Genomic DNA, 13,578 nt, shown 5'->3' on the forward strand with positions numbered 1-13,578 from the left:
TATCGTTTACTCTTGAATCCTCCATCAACTCGCCGCCACATACACGGATAGAAATGGCTACATATAATATTTTACTGGTAATTGAAAAGCCCCGACAGTCGCCATTGTCCCTGCTGAGGATGTTCCAGCGACTGGCTGGCTGCATCTAAACACAAAATCCGGCGGCGCACTTTCAAAATAAAAGACTCTGTTAAATAAGACGTAGCGCAGTGTCCGCTGCTGTCGTGGAGACTTTTATTTTGTCAACAGTCGCATTGCAATTTTCCTGTTGTGCACCAGCCAACTTGATGCACCTAACCACCTCTCGTACGCAACAGCGCCCTCTGGTGGTCAAACCTAGGCAAGCGCCAACATGTCGGCTCAGACTGGTCCTGATGCTGCAGGGATGCAGGGAGCGACGAGATTGGAAGGATGCGAAGTACGTAACCCATCCAGGGCCTTTCTGATGCCGGCGCAGTCTCTGTGGCGCAATGGAATAGCGCGCTGGACTTCTAATCCAGAGGCTCCGGGTTCGAGTCCCGGCAGAGATGGGTCACTCTGCGTGCCACACGGCAGTCCTGCGGTGAATTTTTTTCTTTCGCCAGCTGGACACTGTGATGCTGTTTTGGTTGCGGATCATGATGTTTTCTGACTGCCAGTCCTCGATAAAAGCGATGTGAGGAGCAGTGATCAGAGGGAAACTCATCCTCTTCACAGTCTCCTCACGTTGTTTTCATGATTTGCTATTTTCTGCTAAATTCCAACTAACAGTAAAAAAACAAAACAATCTTGAATATAAATTCAGTAATAACAACGTTGGTTCAGATCGACATGGGTTTTCTCATTTGAGCTCGCATGTTCTGTTGTGATATAGTGTATTATAGCTGGAGCACATGTAAGATGGACTTATCTTTAAAAAAAATTGCATTTATTTCACATATTTTGACCGTAGCCCGACTTAACTGTACATCCCTCATATCTTTTTACATCATAACTCTACTTTTTTCTCTCTCATTACAGAATTATATACCTTTATATTTTATACCTTTATACCTTTGTTTATTTTTTATTTTTTATTTAATGATTTTTTTTTGTAAAATTTTGTATATACTAACCCTTTTTTGTAAATTTTTCATATATTCTTCTGTCCACTTTGTTGCTGTAATGTCCGAATTTCCCCATTGTGGGACGAATAAAGGTATATCTTATCTTATCTTATCTTATTAACATGGGTTAAGAGCTAGCAGCTCAAATTAGTCTCCACATGTGGTCTAGCATTTGTCTTTTTTTTGTGGGCATAATTTATCAAAATGTATTATTTATTTACGATTCATAAATATAACATGCTGCAATATAATCGCCTCAGTTAAGGAAATATCCACTAGACGTATCAAATTATTACATTTGCATTTAAATATTAATGTCCCTCAAAATACTGTAGTGTAGCCTTTATTATTAATTGACATATTATTCACAATTACTTGTATTTTATGTGTTTAAAACCTTCCAAAGCTTTTTTTTCAGATATAGATTATAGCCTAGATTTCCTAAATTAAAAAGGTGAGTAGGTGAGTATTGCAAAGGTTCACAGCTCTCCTCAGGATTACCCCCGAATACCGCCAATACCGGTGCCAGTAAAACTGTGCGTGTGTGCGTGTAGACGCGCGCGCGGATATTTTGGGATCGTTGCCCCGGTTGTGCTGGGAGAGAGCACGTGCAGGGTCGCTGTGGGTCGGCGGCGCAGGGGGGCGCTCCAGCATCGAGAGGAAACCGACTCACCGTGGAGATCCACTGGGCCGGTGGCAGTGACAGTTTCACGGGGGGAACCAGACCCAAAACCATGAAGCCAGTACACACGCCGTGACCGGGACGAGCACGCGCTTTGCTTATTCGTCAGCTGTTCGAGGCTATTTCATCATGGTGACATCACTGCTTTATCCCACTAAAGTCAATATTAGTATTTAAGGGAGTATTGGCAATATTCCTGATGATGTATTTCTCCTACAGACTCCTCTAATATTTTGAGATATATTATAATTTTGCCTCTTACATTATTTATATTATGTATCTCCTTTTATACTCCAAGTTCTCATCTGCAGTGTAATTAGACGTGTCTGATCATCCTGCCTCCTGAAATTTTCCCGTGACGTGACTTGTATATATCTACATTATGAAAATGAATCATAGAATTGGGCGCGTGCATCCGAGGTGTTGAGGTGAGTCGAAGTTTTAGGCTTAATCTGAAATGACTCCATTACCTCATGGCACGCCGCGGAGAGCAGCAACCGGGCAGTGTATACTCGACTACAGCAAATGTGTCAGAAATGATTATGCCTCTCTTTATTTATTTATTTTTCATTTCATTTCATTTCTATTTTTTTTTTTTTTGCCTGCGGTGGACTGTGCAAGATCCAGAGGGAGAGAGGGAAAAAAAGAAAGAAGAGGGCAGTGCTGTGGTGCTGCTGACGTGAGAGAGAGAGAGTGGAATGTGCCCCTAATGAGAATATGACGTCAAGTCAGAGAGATTGCAGCAAGGATCGGAAGTGAAGCGTCACTGGAGAGGCGAACATTTTAGACTCTATTTATATGGGGTGTAAAACGTCTTTCTTTGTTGTTTGCATGTTTACAATGCATCGTTTTATTTCGCGCGTTAGGAACACAAGCAAATAAATAAATAAGTAAAATATTTTGTTATGAGCTCTTTTGCATTTGGATAAATGCAATTTAATCACTAGATCATGAATATTCTAAACCCAAAAGCACATTATCTATACATAAAATCTGCTACGAAAAAAGACCTCATTTTAAATACAGTAGATGTTTTTGGGGGAATGTGAATTCCACGTGTAAGTAGAACTCACAAGAAACAGCACGAGAACATCCTGACCTTGACAGTAGGCTTTTGTCAAGACGTCCTAAAACTTTTCACACATACACACTTGTTAATGAAAGAATGAAATGGATGACGTATTTGTTGATCAAACGCTACCTACATCGATGACGGACGAGCATATACTATAAATCGTCGTTTTACTTTAATAAATGCCATTTATCCGCGTCAGTTTATAATCGCTTTCTTCTAGTTCGATTTTATTTTGAAAGGCCGTGGCCGGAAGTCGATTGTGTCACCGCTGCCAGCTTACTGCCCGACCGAGTGTGGAGTGTAGAGAAGACTGTCGCCGGAGCAGCGGAGAAGAGGAGAGAGGGAGAGGGGGGGGAAAAGAGAAAAGCGGTGGAATGGTGTAAACGCCGAGCGAGTGAAAAAACCCGAGTGAGCGCAGCAGCGAGGGAGGCGCGACGCACGAGGACTAATTCTTCTCGGTGTGATTATCGTGAAAAGTCCGCGAACTCCCGCTTTTTGATGCTGTCCTCACGGAGGTCTGAGCCAATAACGGACTTGGTGGTCGGCTGAACCATGCAGAGGCTGCTGCTCCTGAGTTTGGCGTTGACTTTTCAAACTGGTAAGACCGCATCTCGTCATAAATGAAAAACCGGGCCGAGCTTCAGACGGCGTAAAAGCAAACTGTATGTGTGTTTTTTTGTGCGCGTGTATTTGCGTGCGTGTGTGCGCGCGCGCGATAAGAAGACAAAGACGTCGCCTTTAACGTGATTTCATAGCAGTCCCTTATGAACCGCAGCGGTGGATCACCTCGGGCGTGTGTGCGCGCGTGCAGCTGCGTGAGAAAGGAGAGTGAGACAGCGCGTGCATGTGTGTGTGTGTGTGTGTGTGTGTGACAGCGTGGGTCCGCAGCAATTGATCACCCCACTTTTTTTTAATTCTATTTATTTTTTTAAATTATTATCATTCTCGCCAGCGCCCTGAACTGAACGCGTGCGGATACAGGCGGTCGGCCGGTGCACGTGCGTGCGTCCGACTTGAACAGGACTGGCACACAGGACGCACGCGCCCCACCGGCCCAAATGACCTTTTTTTGTGTGTGCGCGTAGCCTGTACGACAAACCCCCGGTGCCGTGCTTCAGACTGTGGTGAGGCGCTGAGGACGTGACGGGAATGACAGTGATTGAGCAGCGCTGCTCTACGCGCCAGCAGCACATCCACGCTGCGATCACATCTGAATGGCTTGTCAGTCGACGGGACCACTGCTACCAGCCCCCGTAGAGAGAGGCAAGAGCTTCTCTCCCACCCTGTCTCACCCCCTCACGCGCGCACACGCCACCCCTCCTCTGCTCCTGTCCTTGTGTCCTACCTGAGTGCCTGGCACACAAAGCCCCATTTTAAGCCCCCTCTGTTGCCTTCCTATGTGCATTTCAACTGCACAGAGGCGAGTGCAGCAGAAGCAGCAGCAGCGCCCATGCATCTGTCCCCCCCCCCCCCCCTCCATACCTGTTGGGACCCAGGTAGACTGTTGGCTTATGATAATCGCAGCTGAGGCTGAGTTGCTAGGAGACAGGAGGCTGAAGGAGGAGGAGAGGATGGTTGTAATTTCTCTAAGCTACCTGTTTGATCATTTCATATGTGTGTCGTCATGGCGGTACAGCCACAGCAAACCTACCTCCCCCCCCCCAATTGTCTACATTGGCTGACTGTGAGTGTGCACGGCTGGCTGCTGGCCGGCCACTCGCCCACTTCATCATAGGTAGAGGCGGGGGTTGTTCGGTGGAAGGCAAGGCAAGGTATAGAAAGGGATGATGTCACCGTGTCTGCCATCAGGCTTTGTGTCGCTCCGCCAGGCTCGCCATGCTCAGCATCCACCCATAGTGTGTTGCTTGGGGTAGGGGGGGTTTCACACCAGCACGAGACAATCTGAATACAGTGAGGAGCATGATTCCTTTTCATTGGCACATATTTGAAGCTCCACTGATGCACGTATGACAACAATGACACAAACGCACAAACACACACATTTGCTCGCTCTCCGTCAAGACCCCTTGTTTCTGTCAAATGCTGTTGTCCACAAACCGTACATGACACACACGCTTACAAATGTACACACACGCTTACAGATGTACGCACACGCACACGCACACACACACACAGACGCATCCCATTTACATGTGCGAAACCCATGTGCCCCATTGTCTGTTGTTGCGCCGTTACAACTGTTTACTCCACTATTACGCCACGTTGGGGCCTCTCCAACACAAATATATTTCTCTTTTCAAAAGGCTTTTTCTCGGAGACAAGATTAGCCGGCTGTAAACGGGGGCTGCGAGATTTAAAACGGCGTAATAGATGTTAGGTCTCAGATGTCGCACTGTGGCTTTTTTTTTGCGTTCGCCTGCGAAAAAAACATGAGAGGAGACGTCACAACACAGAGAGAGAGTTGGAGTGAACCTCTCCTCCGAAAAGAGATAACGCGTCCTGTAGTTTAAGGAGCATCTTTTTGAGCACCCAGACTCTTATCTCTTCATTAGGACTAGTAAAACAGTATTTCCATGGCCTGCAATTTGCACACATGTAATTGCCTACTGGCACTAATGACTGCACGGTTATTAGTCGAGAGGCTAATTAAAGCTGCGGTGGATCAGAATGTTTTTTAAGTTATTCAGATTCAGCGATACAGCTTCCAACCAGGACAAACTATGAGGAGTCTCTAACAGCAGAAGGGATTGATTTAGTGTCCTGGCCTTGTACAGTATCTACATACCAACCTGGTAACAAGTCCCAAGCAAGCGCCACCGTTAACGCAGCTGCTAAACGTTATACCTCATAATCAATCATTGCAAACATCCTCCTTTAACTCCCTCGTGAGGAGGAGAGCCTTGAGGTTGGACTTGCAGCATTGCACCTACAAGCCCAGGCGGCGGTCTGAACTGCTGACTCGGACAAAGGCTCCGGCGCAGGTGTACCATTTGTCAGCCTCTGTCCTTTTGTGCGGGCTGAGGCCATGAGCTGCTGCTGCTGCTGCCGCCTTCCCTGGCTGTACACTCTGAATCACACGGCCCAGGCCGTGAATCATAGACCTCAGAAGGATTCCTGCCTTGTGCTCAGCAGTAGGAAATATTCACGCGTTGGGAAGAGTCAGACGCGTTCGAGGGGGGCCCTCACACCCGGATAAAGAGGGGTGCCTCGAGGGGTTGTTTGATCAGGAGAAGCGGTGGCCCCTACAACTGTATGTGTACTGTTAATGACTCAAAGTGTGGGCCGCGTTAGCGCAAATAGAAAATGAAGGAATTAGGAAAGCCCCGTAAAGAATCCAGCATGGCGCTGATTTACATAATGTTTCATGCACTCTTGCCATGATAATCTGTGACATTTTCATCTAAATAAATTCCATTTTTTTTTCCTCCACTCTCTATTACTGAGATCTTTTGCTGTGTCTTGAGATACTGCTGGGACATTAAATATTTTTCCAATTGCAAGAGGGGGCTAAAACGAAACAAAAATCCATCACATATAAATTATTTATTTTATGTTCTCACAATAAATAAAGGAAAATGTGAGTAGTTAACCAGAGCTAATCTCACGTTGCCTGTCCTCTGTCTGATTAAGCTCATGTAGATGTGGAGGAATGTAGAGCTGCAACAGTTAATCAGTTAATGGGTTCAAAATTCCCAGATTTCAGCTTTTTAAATGTGAATATTGTCTGGGTTCTCTGCTCCTCTATGACAGTAAACTGAATATCTTTGGTGTGTGGACAACACAAAACATCATCTTGGGGTTTTGGGAAACATGATCGACATGTTTAACCCCTTTTTCACCATTTTATGGACCAAACAACTCATCGATTAATCGAGAAAATAATTGTCAGATTAATCGATAATGAAAATAATAGTTAGCTGGAGCCTTAGAGGAATGAAACATCTGACGTTCATCCCTCAAGGATGGGAACTCTGTGGGCTACAACTTGTTTCTGCTCAGATTATGGCTATGTAGGGAGACTCTTGTGGATTATCCAAACTATTTATAGGGACGTGAGGCTTTTTTCGCAAGCGTTCTACCACGAACCTTTGTCGTGGCGCTACATTGAACCTTTCTCTGGCTCCGAGTGTAGATCTGGAGTGACACGTGAAGCGAGGCAGAAGTCTGCTTTTCATTTTCTGAACCCACAGCGTGCGAGATTCGACTCTGAAGCATCCCACCGTCAATGTGCGAATTGGGTCATGTGTGTGTTTTTTTTGGTCTTCCAATGGATCTTAAAACGAAACCGAAAAAAGAGCATCTCTTAATTGACATCAGCCACTGAAAGCGATCGCTGAACCAGCTGTTAAGCTCGATCTGGGAACGGAGCCCGTGATATTATAATGCACATCCACGGCTGTTGTTCCCCTGTTGGGTTCCAGTCAATCAGCAGATTCTTGGCATTTCTGTCCCTGCTGGTGTTTGTCAGCGTGTGACACGTTGATTGCTTCTCCCAGTTGATATGTTTGTTTAAGGGCATTCCTCATGGACACAAGTGTCCCCATCATGCTTTCTGAAGTGCCTGCATGCATGCTCTCAGATGATCCATTAAAAGACTCGGTAGCTCAGAGAAGTATTTAGTTGGGACGATTCCTAATCAAACTTGCAGTCGGAGATCAATCAAATCAAAAAGTATACACACATATTTCCATTTAAGCATCCTCAACGGCTGCGTGAGTGTTCCTTAAGTGAATGCTTCAGGAACGAAAGAATAGAGGCCCCGTAACTTGATTGTGTGTGGCAGGCCGGGGGCATCCAAGTTATAAAAAGAAAAAAGAAAAAAAAAGGAAAAACAACATCCCCTTAAAAATGTTTCTTTATACAGAGTCCCCTGAGCGAGAGAGGAACACTTCATCACATCCGACTGCGTCTATCGGCCTTGTTTTCCCAAACTGCTCCGCCACATTCTGCAGCGAAAGACCAATTTTGGGGTGATGGAGGGGAGGGGTTGAGGGAAGGAGGGAGGAGGGGGTACACAAAAAAAAGTTGTTTTTTGGGGGGGGTTGGAGACGGACAAAGAGGGTTAGTCTTGCAGGCAGGTGGGTAAAGGAGTGATTAGAGATTTTTTGTGTGTGTTTGTTTTAGAGGTGCAAGGGGGGGGGGGGCAGCATTGTAGTGCGTGAGGCGGCGATGAAAAGAAAAGCGAGCCGAGAGAGGGAAGAGGACGAAGGAGGAGTCGGGAGGCCAGCGGCAGAGAGAGAGAGGGACTATTACTCAGGCTTGACTGCTCCCTCAGTGCGGGACAGCGAAGCTGCTCATTCAGACAGAATATGGCCGAGGCCGGTTAGAGGGCTTCAGTCACACTGGAATCTGAACCCACATCCGAGGTGCCAGCCTAGCTCTTCCCCTGCCCCGTCCCCACTGAGGTTAATTGGCATTAATCGGTGTTGCTGTTAACTTTCTTTTGTGTGTGTGTATGTGTGTTCATTTCTCTCGCAACATGAGCCCTCTTTCTGCTTGCCAAAGTTCATTCTTTCTCTCTTTCAGTCCCCCTTCCTGGACTTCTTTCTTTTTTTTTCAATCTGACTCTTTTTTTCCCCCATTCTTCTTCTCCTTCTCCCCTCCTCACCATTACTTCTTCTCTTTCCATCTCTCCCTTTCTCTCTCGCTCTCTCTAATAAGTTCCAGATGTGGTTCTTGCATTCCTCTGGTCGGTGGAGAGAAAGAGAGGAGAGGGGAAGGGGGTGCTGGTATGAGTGGGGTGGGGGGCGGTGTGGGGGAGGGGACAGGAGGAGAAGCACATGAATTAAAACAGGGAGCACATGATGAAGAAGTGGAGATCATGCACTGTAACACACACACACACACGCACGCACGGAAACGTGTGCTAGAAAAAATACACACGCACAAGCAGAGGGAGGGAGAATGGATGTATTTGTGTGTGTGTGTGTGTGTGTGTGTGTTGGAGGGGGGAGTCGGTCCCGTAACCTCAAAAGTTTTGGGACATTCTCCTCCTCCTCTTCCCCTGTTTCCCCCTCCTCCCCCCTCCCTCACCCCCTCCCTCCGCAGGAATGTGGCTGACGCTGATGATGTCACTTAATTTCTCCGCTCTCCCAGTTTCTGCTCCTCGACAGGGACAGGGCAGAGAGAGGGAGAGAGAGAGAGAGAGAGAGAGATGGATGGATAGATAGAGAGGGGGAGAGAGAGAGACCCCACGCTCTCCATCCGCCCTCTTTTTACAATAACAACATCAGGGTCTTCCGTCGAACTGAATCGGTTACCGCAGCACCGCGAACCGCTCGCCATCTTCCTCGTCGTGTGATTTCACAGCCTGCAGGCTAAATTGTTGCACATGGCGAATAATGAGTGAGCAGCCTCTTGGTAGTCATAATGATCAGTGGCTTCGAAGTCCGGTCATTAAAACAATGTTGTTCAAATGCATTATTTTGTCGAAGACTGGCACTGCCGGTTTAACGCTGTACCCTCGAGGCTAAATTCACCTCAACCCAGTGGTCTTGGATCCAGATTAGACTTAAAATTATCTAACTTACATTTTTGCAAATCATCGCAATGTCGATGGAAGATTCACTGCGTAGCCAAAAGTATGTGGACAAGGTAGTCTCATTTGCTGCTATACCATGCTCCACTTCTCTGGGATGGTTTTCCTCAAGACTTTGGAACCTGGCTGCAGGGGATTTGCTCCCGTTCGCGTTGGGGTGATGGGACCTGGCTCACAGTCGGCCAGTTCACTCCAGTTCATCCCAAAGGTGTTGGATGGGGTCTGTGAGGTCAGCTAGCTGGCGTGATGAATTGAGGACAGAACCTTCCACAACCTGTTGCCAGAAAGTTGGAAGCACACTATTGGTGAAAATATCATTCTATGCTGCAGCAAAAAAGATGTCACTTGATTGGAACTAAGAGGAAGAGCCCAAACTGAACAACAGCTGATGACTCCCATGAGTCCACATACTGTACATCCTGAGTCCATGGATGTACAATATGTGGACATGCATGTTGGTCATATATGGTATGAGAGCCCGACTGATACGGTCATTAGTGCGGTAAGGGGGCATCTTTCACTAGCAATAACCTTAACTAATTTTTTTTAAATGAAAATATAAAACGTTTGCTACCGATACTGTCGTTTACAAGGGCTTGGATGAAAACAACAACGTTCCTGCACAGACTAGTAATGTAGCTTCAACTTTAACATGGGTTAATGATGGAAATGCATTTGTTCGCACTGCTTTGTATTTCACGCGTTGACTCATTGCGGCCGGACTTGTGGTCGCTGATATTTCTTTAGATGTTACAGTGCTGTGACGTTATTCCCAAGCAAATTCACATTTAATCAAAGAAGAGCTACGCAACATGAACGCATGTGTAACACAAATACAACCAAATAATACATATAGAACTTGGACCAAGAAAATAATCATGTTTTCATATTGGTGCATTCCAGCAAACATAAACGCAGAAGCTGACGTGTCTGTTAAAGGCTCATATTGCCATTTTTATCGGCAAACATAAATCGGTCTGGGTAAAATTAATGTTGAAAAACAGAATATTTGCTCCCTGTTTTTCTGAAGGGAGACTGCTCTTCATTCATTAAATTTGCTATATTTTTATCATTCTATCCAACGGCTTTAAAGTTTAAAGGTCTACATTGTCTTTCCGCGTGTTTTCAATCAGCTAAGACGCCTCCTCCTCTTCAAAGTGACAGTATGCGCTGGTGATATTAGTGAGGGGCTCTGTAGGAATATCGCTCCTCTTCAGGAGGTCAAGGCCCCGGGCTTTTTTTATTGGATGCTTTGTGACAAATGACATTGCAAGAAGCCCCAGTACATACCAATAAAATTAGATTGCACAAGATTGAATTAAAGCAGACCTTGGAGGAGGTGATTTATCGACGGGACGGCGCTTGTAAAACAGTCCCGCTGGATTCCATCAACGCGGCGTACTGTTACGTGAGGTGAAGTGGTGGACCATCTGAAAGGTGTCACAACGCGCGGTGCGTATGCTCACTCGCCAGATCATATGGCTCTTGGAGGTGGCGTGTGTGTCCGAACTGGTCGCTGCTAAAAAAATCAGTGGGGTACTCACTGTGAATTAGTAATTCATTATGATATCGATTGTGTCAGTCGAATTGAGCGGCGACCCGTGCGCTACAAGCCACACAGCGCGCTGCTGCAGAGTAGCAGCTTGATATGTATGTATCCCCCCTTGTTCAAGCTTATCCAGAGGACGTCTATTGTTAGTTCTGGTCACCCTTGGTTACAGCAGAGTATTCTTTGTCAGCCTGCTTGGCGTGTTGGCTGCACAAACTCTCGTGGATTACCTGGCGACGGGCCGCACTTTCCAGCGCTTGTAGCATATTCATGTGCCCCGTAATGTGTTCCACACCTCGTCCGTGAATTATCATATTACCCTCCACTGATCCAGGGGTTGCCATGGCCACCATGTGTCTATCATTGTGTCAGCGGTCCTCGCTGGCTGTAGCCATGGTAACAATGTCCGGTATTGTTTGGTGCAAAATGAAGCTCTTCAGATGTGATGTGAGTGAGAGGCACGAGAGGAACCCCGGAGAATGGAAGGGTTGCGCACACGCGCACACATACACACACACACACACACACACATACACACACACACACACACATACACACACTCACAGAAAATAAGTGGTCACACCTTCGCATGGGCACATGCATTCTTGTGCACATGGTGGTATCAAAATGGACAGCCAAAGCGCAGTACAAATTTTCCCCCTTGCCATTTCTAAATAAACCTGTTTCCACAGCAACCATTTCGACAGTAATGGAGAAAAGGAATGAGAGGGAGCGAGAGGGAGGACTGATAGAGGGAAAGTGAAGCAGATATGCTTGAAGGTGGAAAGGCAGCACTAGGAGGGAATGAGGTGCTGGGTGGAGGAGAAGAAGTAGGAGTGATCATTTCTAAGCCTGCCAGACAAAAGGGAAGTGAATAGGGATTGTGAAAGGGGCAAGGCCACTAAAGAGAGGAAGAAAGAGCGAGGTCGCTGACTGCTAGTAAGGGGGAGGACGGCAAGGTAACATGACAGAGGAAGGGAGCGAGCAGACAATGCGGCAAACAAAAGCTGGAGTCTTGGAGTTCTCTCGGTTTCGGGCTCTTTCGCCACTCTGCCCTAATCTTCCCTCTGCTCCATGCCCCACCTCCAGGAGTCACCTTTGTGCTTGACTGACACGGTGTCAGCGGGCTCAGCGGGTCGCCTCCTTTCACTACGCGCTCCCCTCCATCCAAGCCTCTCGCCCGCTCCTATGGTGGCGTCACCGTGGTGATGAGTTATTATGGCTGTCCTGCCGGGAAGCCATGTTGTTGAGAGAGGACAGGCACAGGTGGTAGAGTTCCCACGGGAAGAGAAACAGATAGAGAGGCTGAGGGCGTACTCCTGTAGTTCGTGGACGGAGCTGTGATGGAGCTGTGACAGAGGTGTGATGAGCTGTGATGAGGAGTTTGGTGCTATGTGTTATTGTAAACTGAAAATCCTACAAAATAAGTAATATAGAAAATAAATAAAGATGCCACAATGGGCTCAGGGAAATTGTGATGAGATATTTTCCCCCTAATATTTACCGAAATTTTATAGACATAATATAATCATTACTTCCATACATTATATAAAGCATATAGTGCATGCACCTTGTGTACTTGCACTTGTATAGCTTTGTTTTGGGAGCTAAAACAAATGGCATCAACTGTTTTGGATCAAGTTTTCAGAATTAAAAAGGGAACTTTTAAAAAAGAGAGCTGCTGCAGGCAAGTCCAAACAGTGTCACGCGCAGTGACACAAAATGCACAGGAAGATCTGTCACTAACAGATGGGTTGACAGCTAGATTTATGTGCAGGCTCAAACAGCAAAAGGAGAGACAGAGACAGAGAGAGAGAGAGAGAGAGAGAGAGAGAGAGAGAGTCAGTGCCGCATGACTCCTATGGCTGCAACTTTGTCCTGAAACAATGATGTCATCCTCCTCCATCACACTTTCACAGCTCTGTGTCTGTCGACCTCGCCATCTCTTTGTTCTCATTCCCATGCATCTCATTTTCAGGTAGCCCCCCATCCGAAACACCAACACACTGGCCACACGCGGTGGCGATATGGAATTAGACAGATAACGAAATCAATTTGGAGCAGATTGACTAACACTGAAAAGATACGGGGGGGGCGTGGGGCTGCAGTGCGGACCCCTCGACTATCAATTGGATAGGTGGAGGGAAGATGAGGTCATTGGATTTTTCTTTTTCAAAAAAAAAAAGGGTGTACCGAGAACAAGGGAGGGTTTCATCAGACACACAGATGCACATACTCGTGTGTGCTTGCAGACAGAAAACTTTTTTTTTTGGGCAGTTACTTTACACGTCAGCTGTTGCTATGGTGACGCAAGTCTGTGATCCAGCCAAAGCCAGGGATTGGCTAGAGACGAGCGAGGTAGAATAAGGCTGGGGCACTTTGTTGCAAGGGTACTGAGGGGTACGGTGAGGGGGAGGGGGGCCAGTTACAAAGATAATTAGATCGATGCATAACAATCCATACAAATGGCATTTTATTTAATAGCATGTGATTCAGTGAGGCTGAACGCCACCAGTGAACCTTTCCCCCCTCGAACTCTCTGTTGCATGACATCACTTCCAACCTCGTCTCCTGTACCGTTCGGAGAGGGCGAGGTGAGTCTGTTTAAATGCTGAAAAGCAAGCTTTGGCATTCACCGCGACGCAGCGGGGTGTGTGGTGAATGAAGGAACGCAGGACATATGAGCAG

General features: G+C 46.6%; 1 protein-coding gene and 1 non-coding gene across 4 annotated transcripts in view; both read left to right on the plus strand.

Annotated features, from left to right (window-relative positions):
• Positions 1–456: 456 nt before the first annotated feature.
• trnar-ucu lies at positions 457–530 on the plus strand. The gene has a single exon. It is a non-coding gene; the product is annotated as a tRNA-Arg (tRNA).
• A 2,616-nt stretch (positions 531–3,146) lies between these two features.
• Positions 3,147–13,578, plus strand: part of kirrel1a (kirre like nephrin family adhesion molecule 1a) — a 29,130-nt gene continuing 18,698 nt past the window's right edge. The window contains exon 1 of one of the 3 annotated variants that reach the window (XM_035626487.2): positions 3,147–3,440. In XM_035626487.2, coding sequence (XP_035482380.1) covers positions 3,395–3,440 — 46 coding nt within the window. In that variant the 5' untranslated portion in view covers positions 3,147–3,394. The remainder of the gene's footprint in view (positions 3,441–13,578) is intronic. The other 2 variants (XM_035626486.2, XM_035626488.2) reach the window with 2 other exon arrangements.

This window comes from Scophthalmus maximus, chromosome 2, assembly GCF_022379125.1.
Source record: "Scophthalmus maximus strain ysfricsl-2021 chromosome 2, ASM2237912v1, whole genome shotgun sequence".
Lineage (NCBI taxonomy): Eukaryota > Metazoa > Chordata > Actinopteri > Pleuronectiformes > Scophthalmidae > Scophthalmus > Scophthalmus maximus.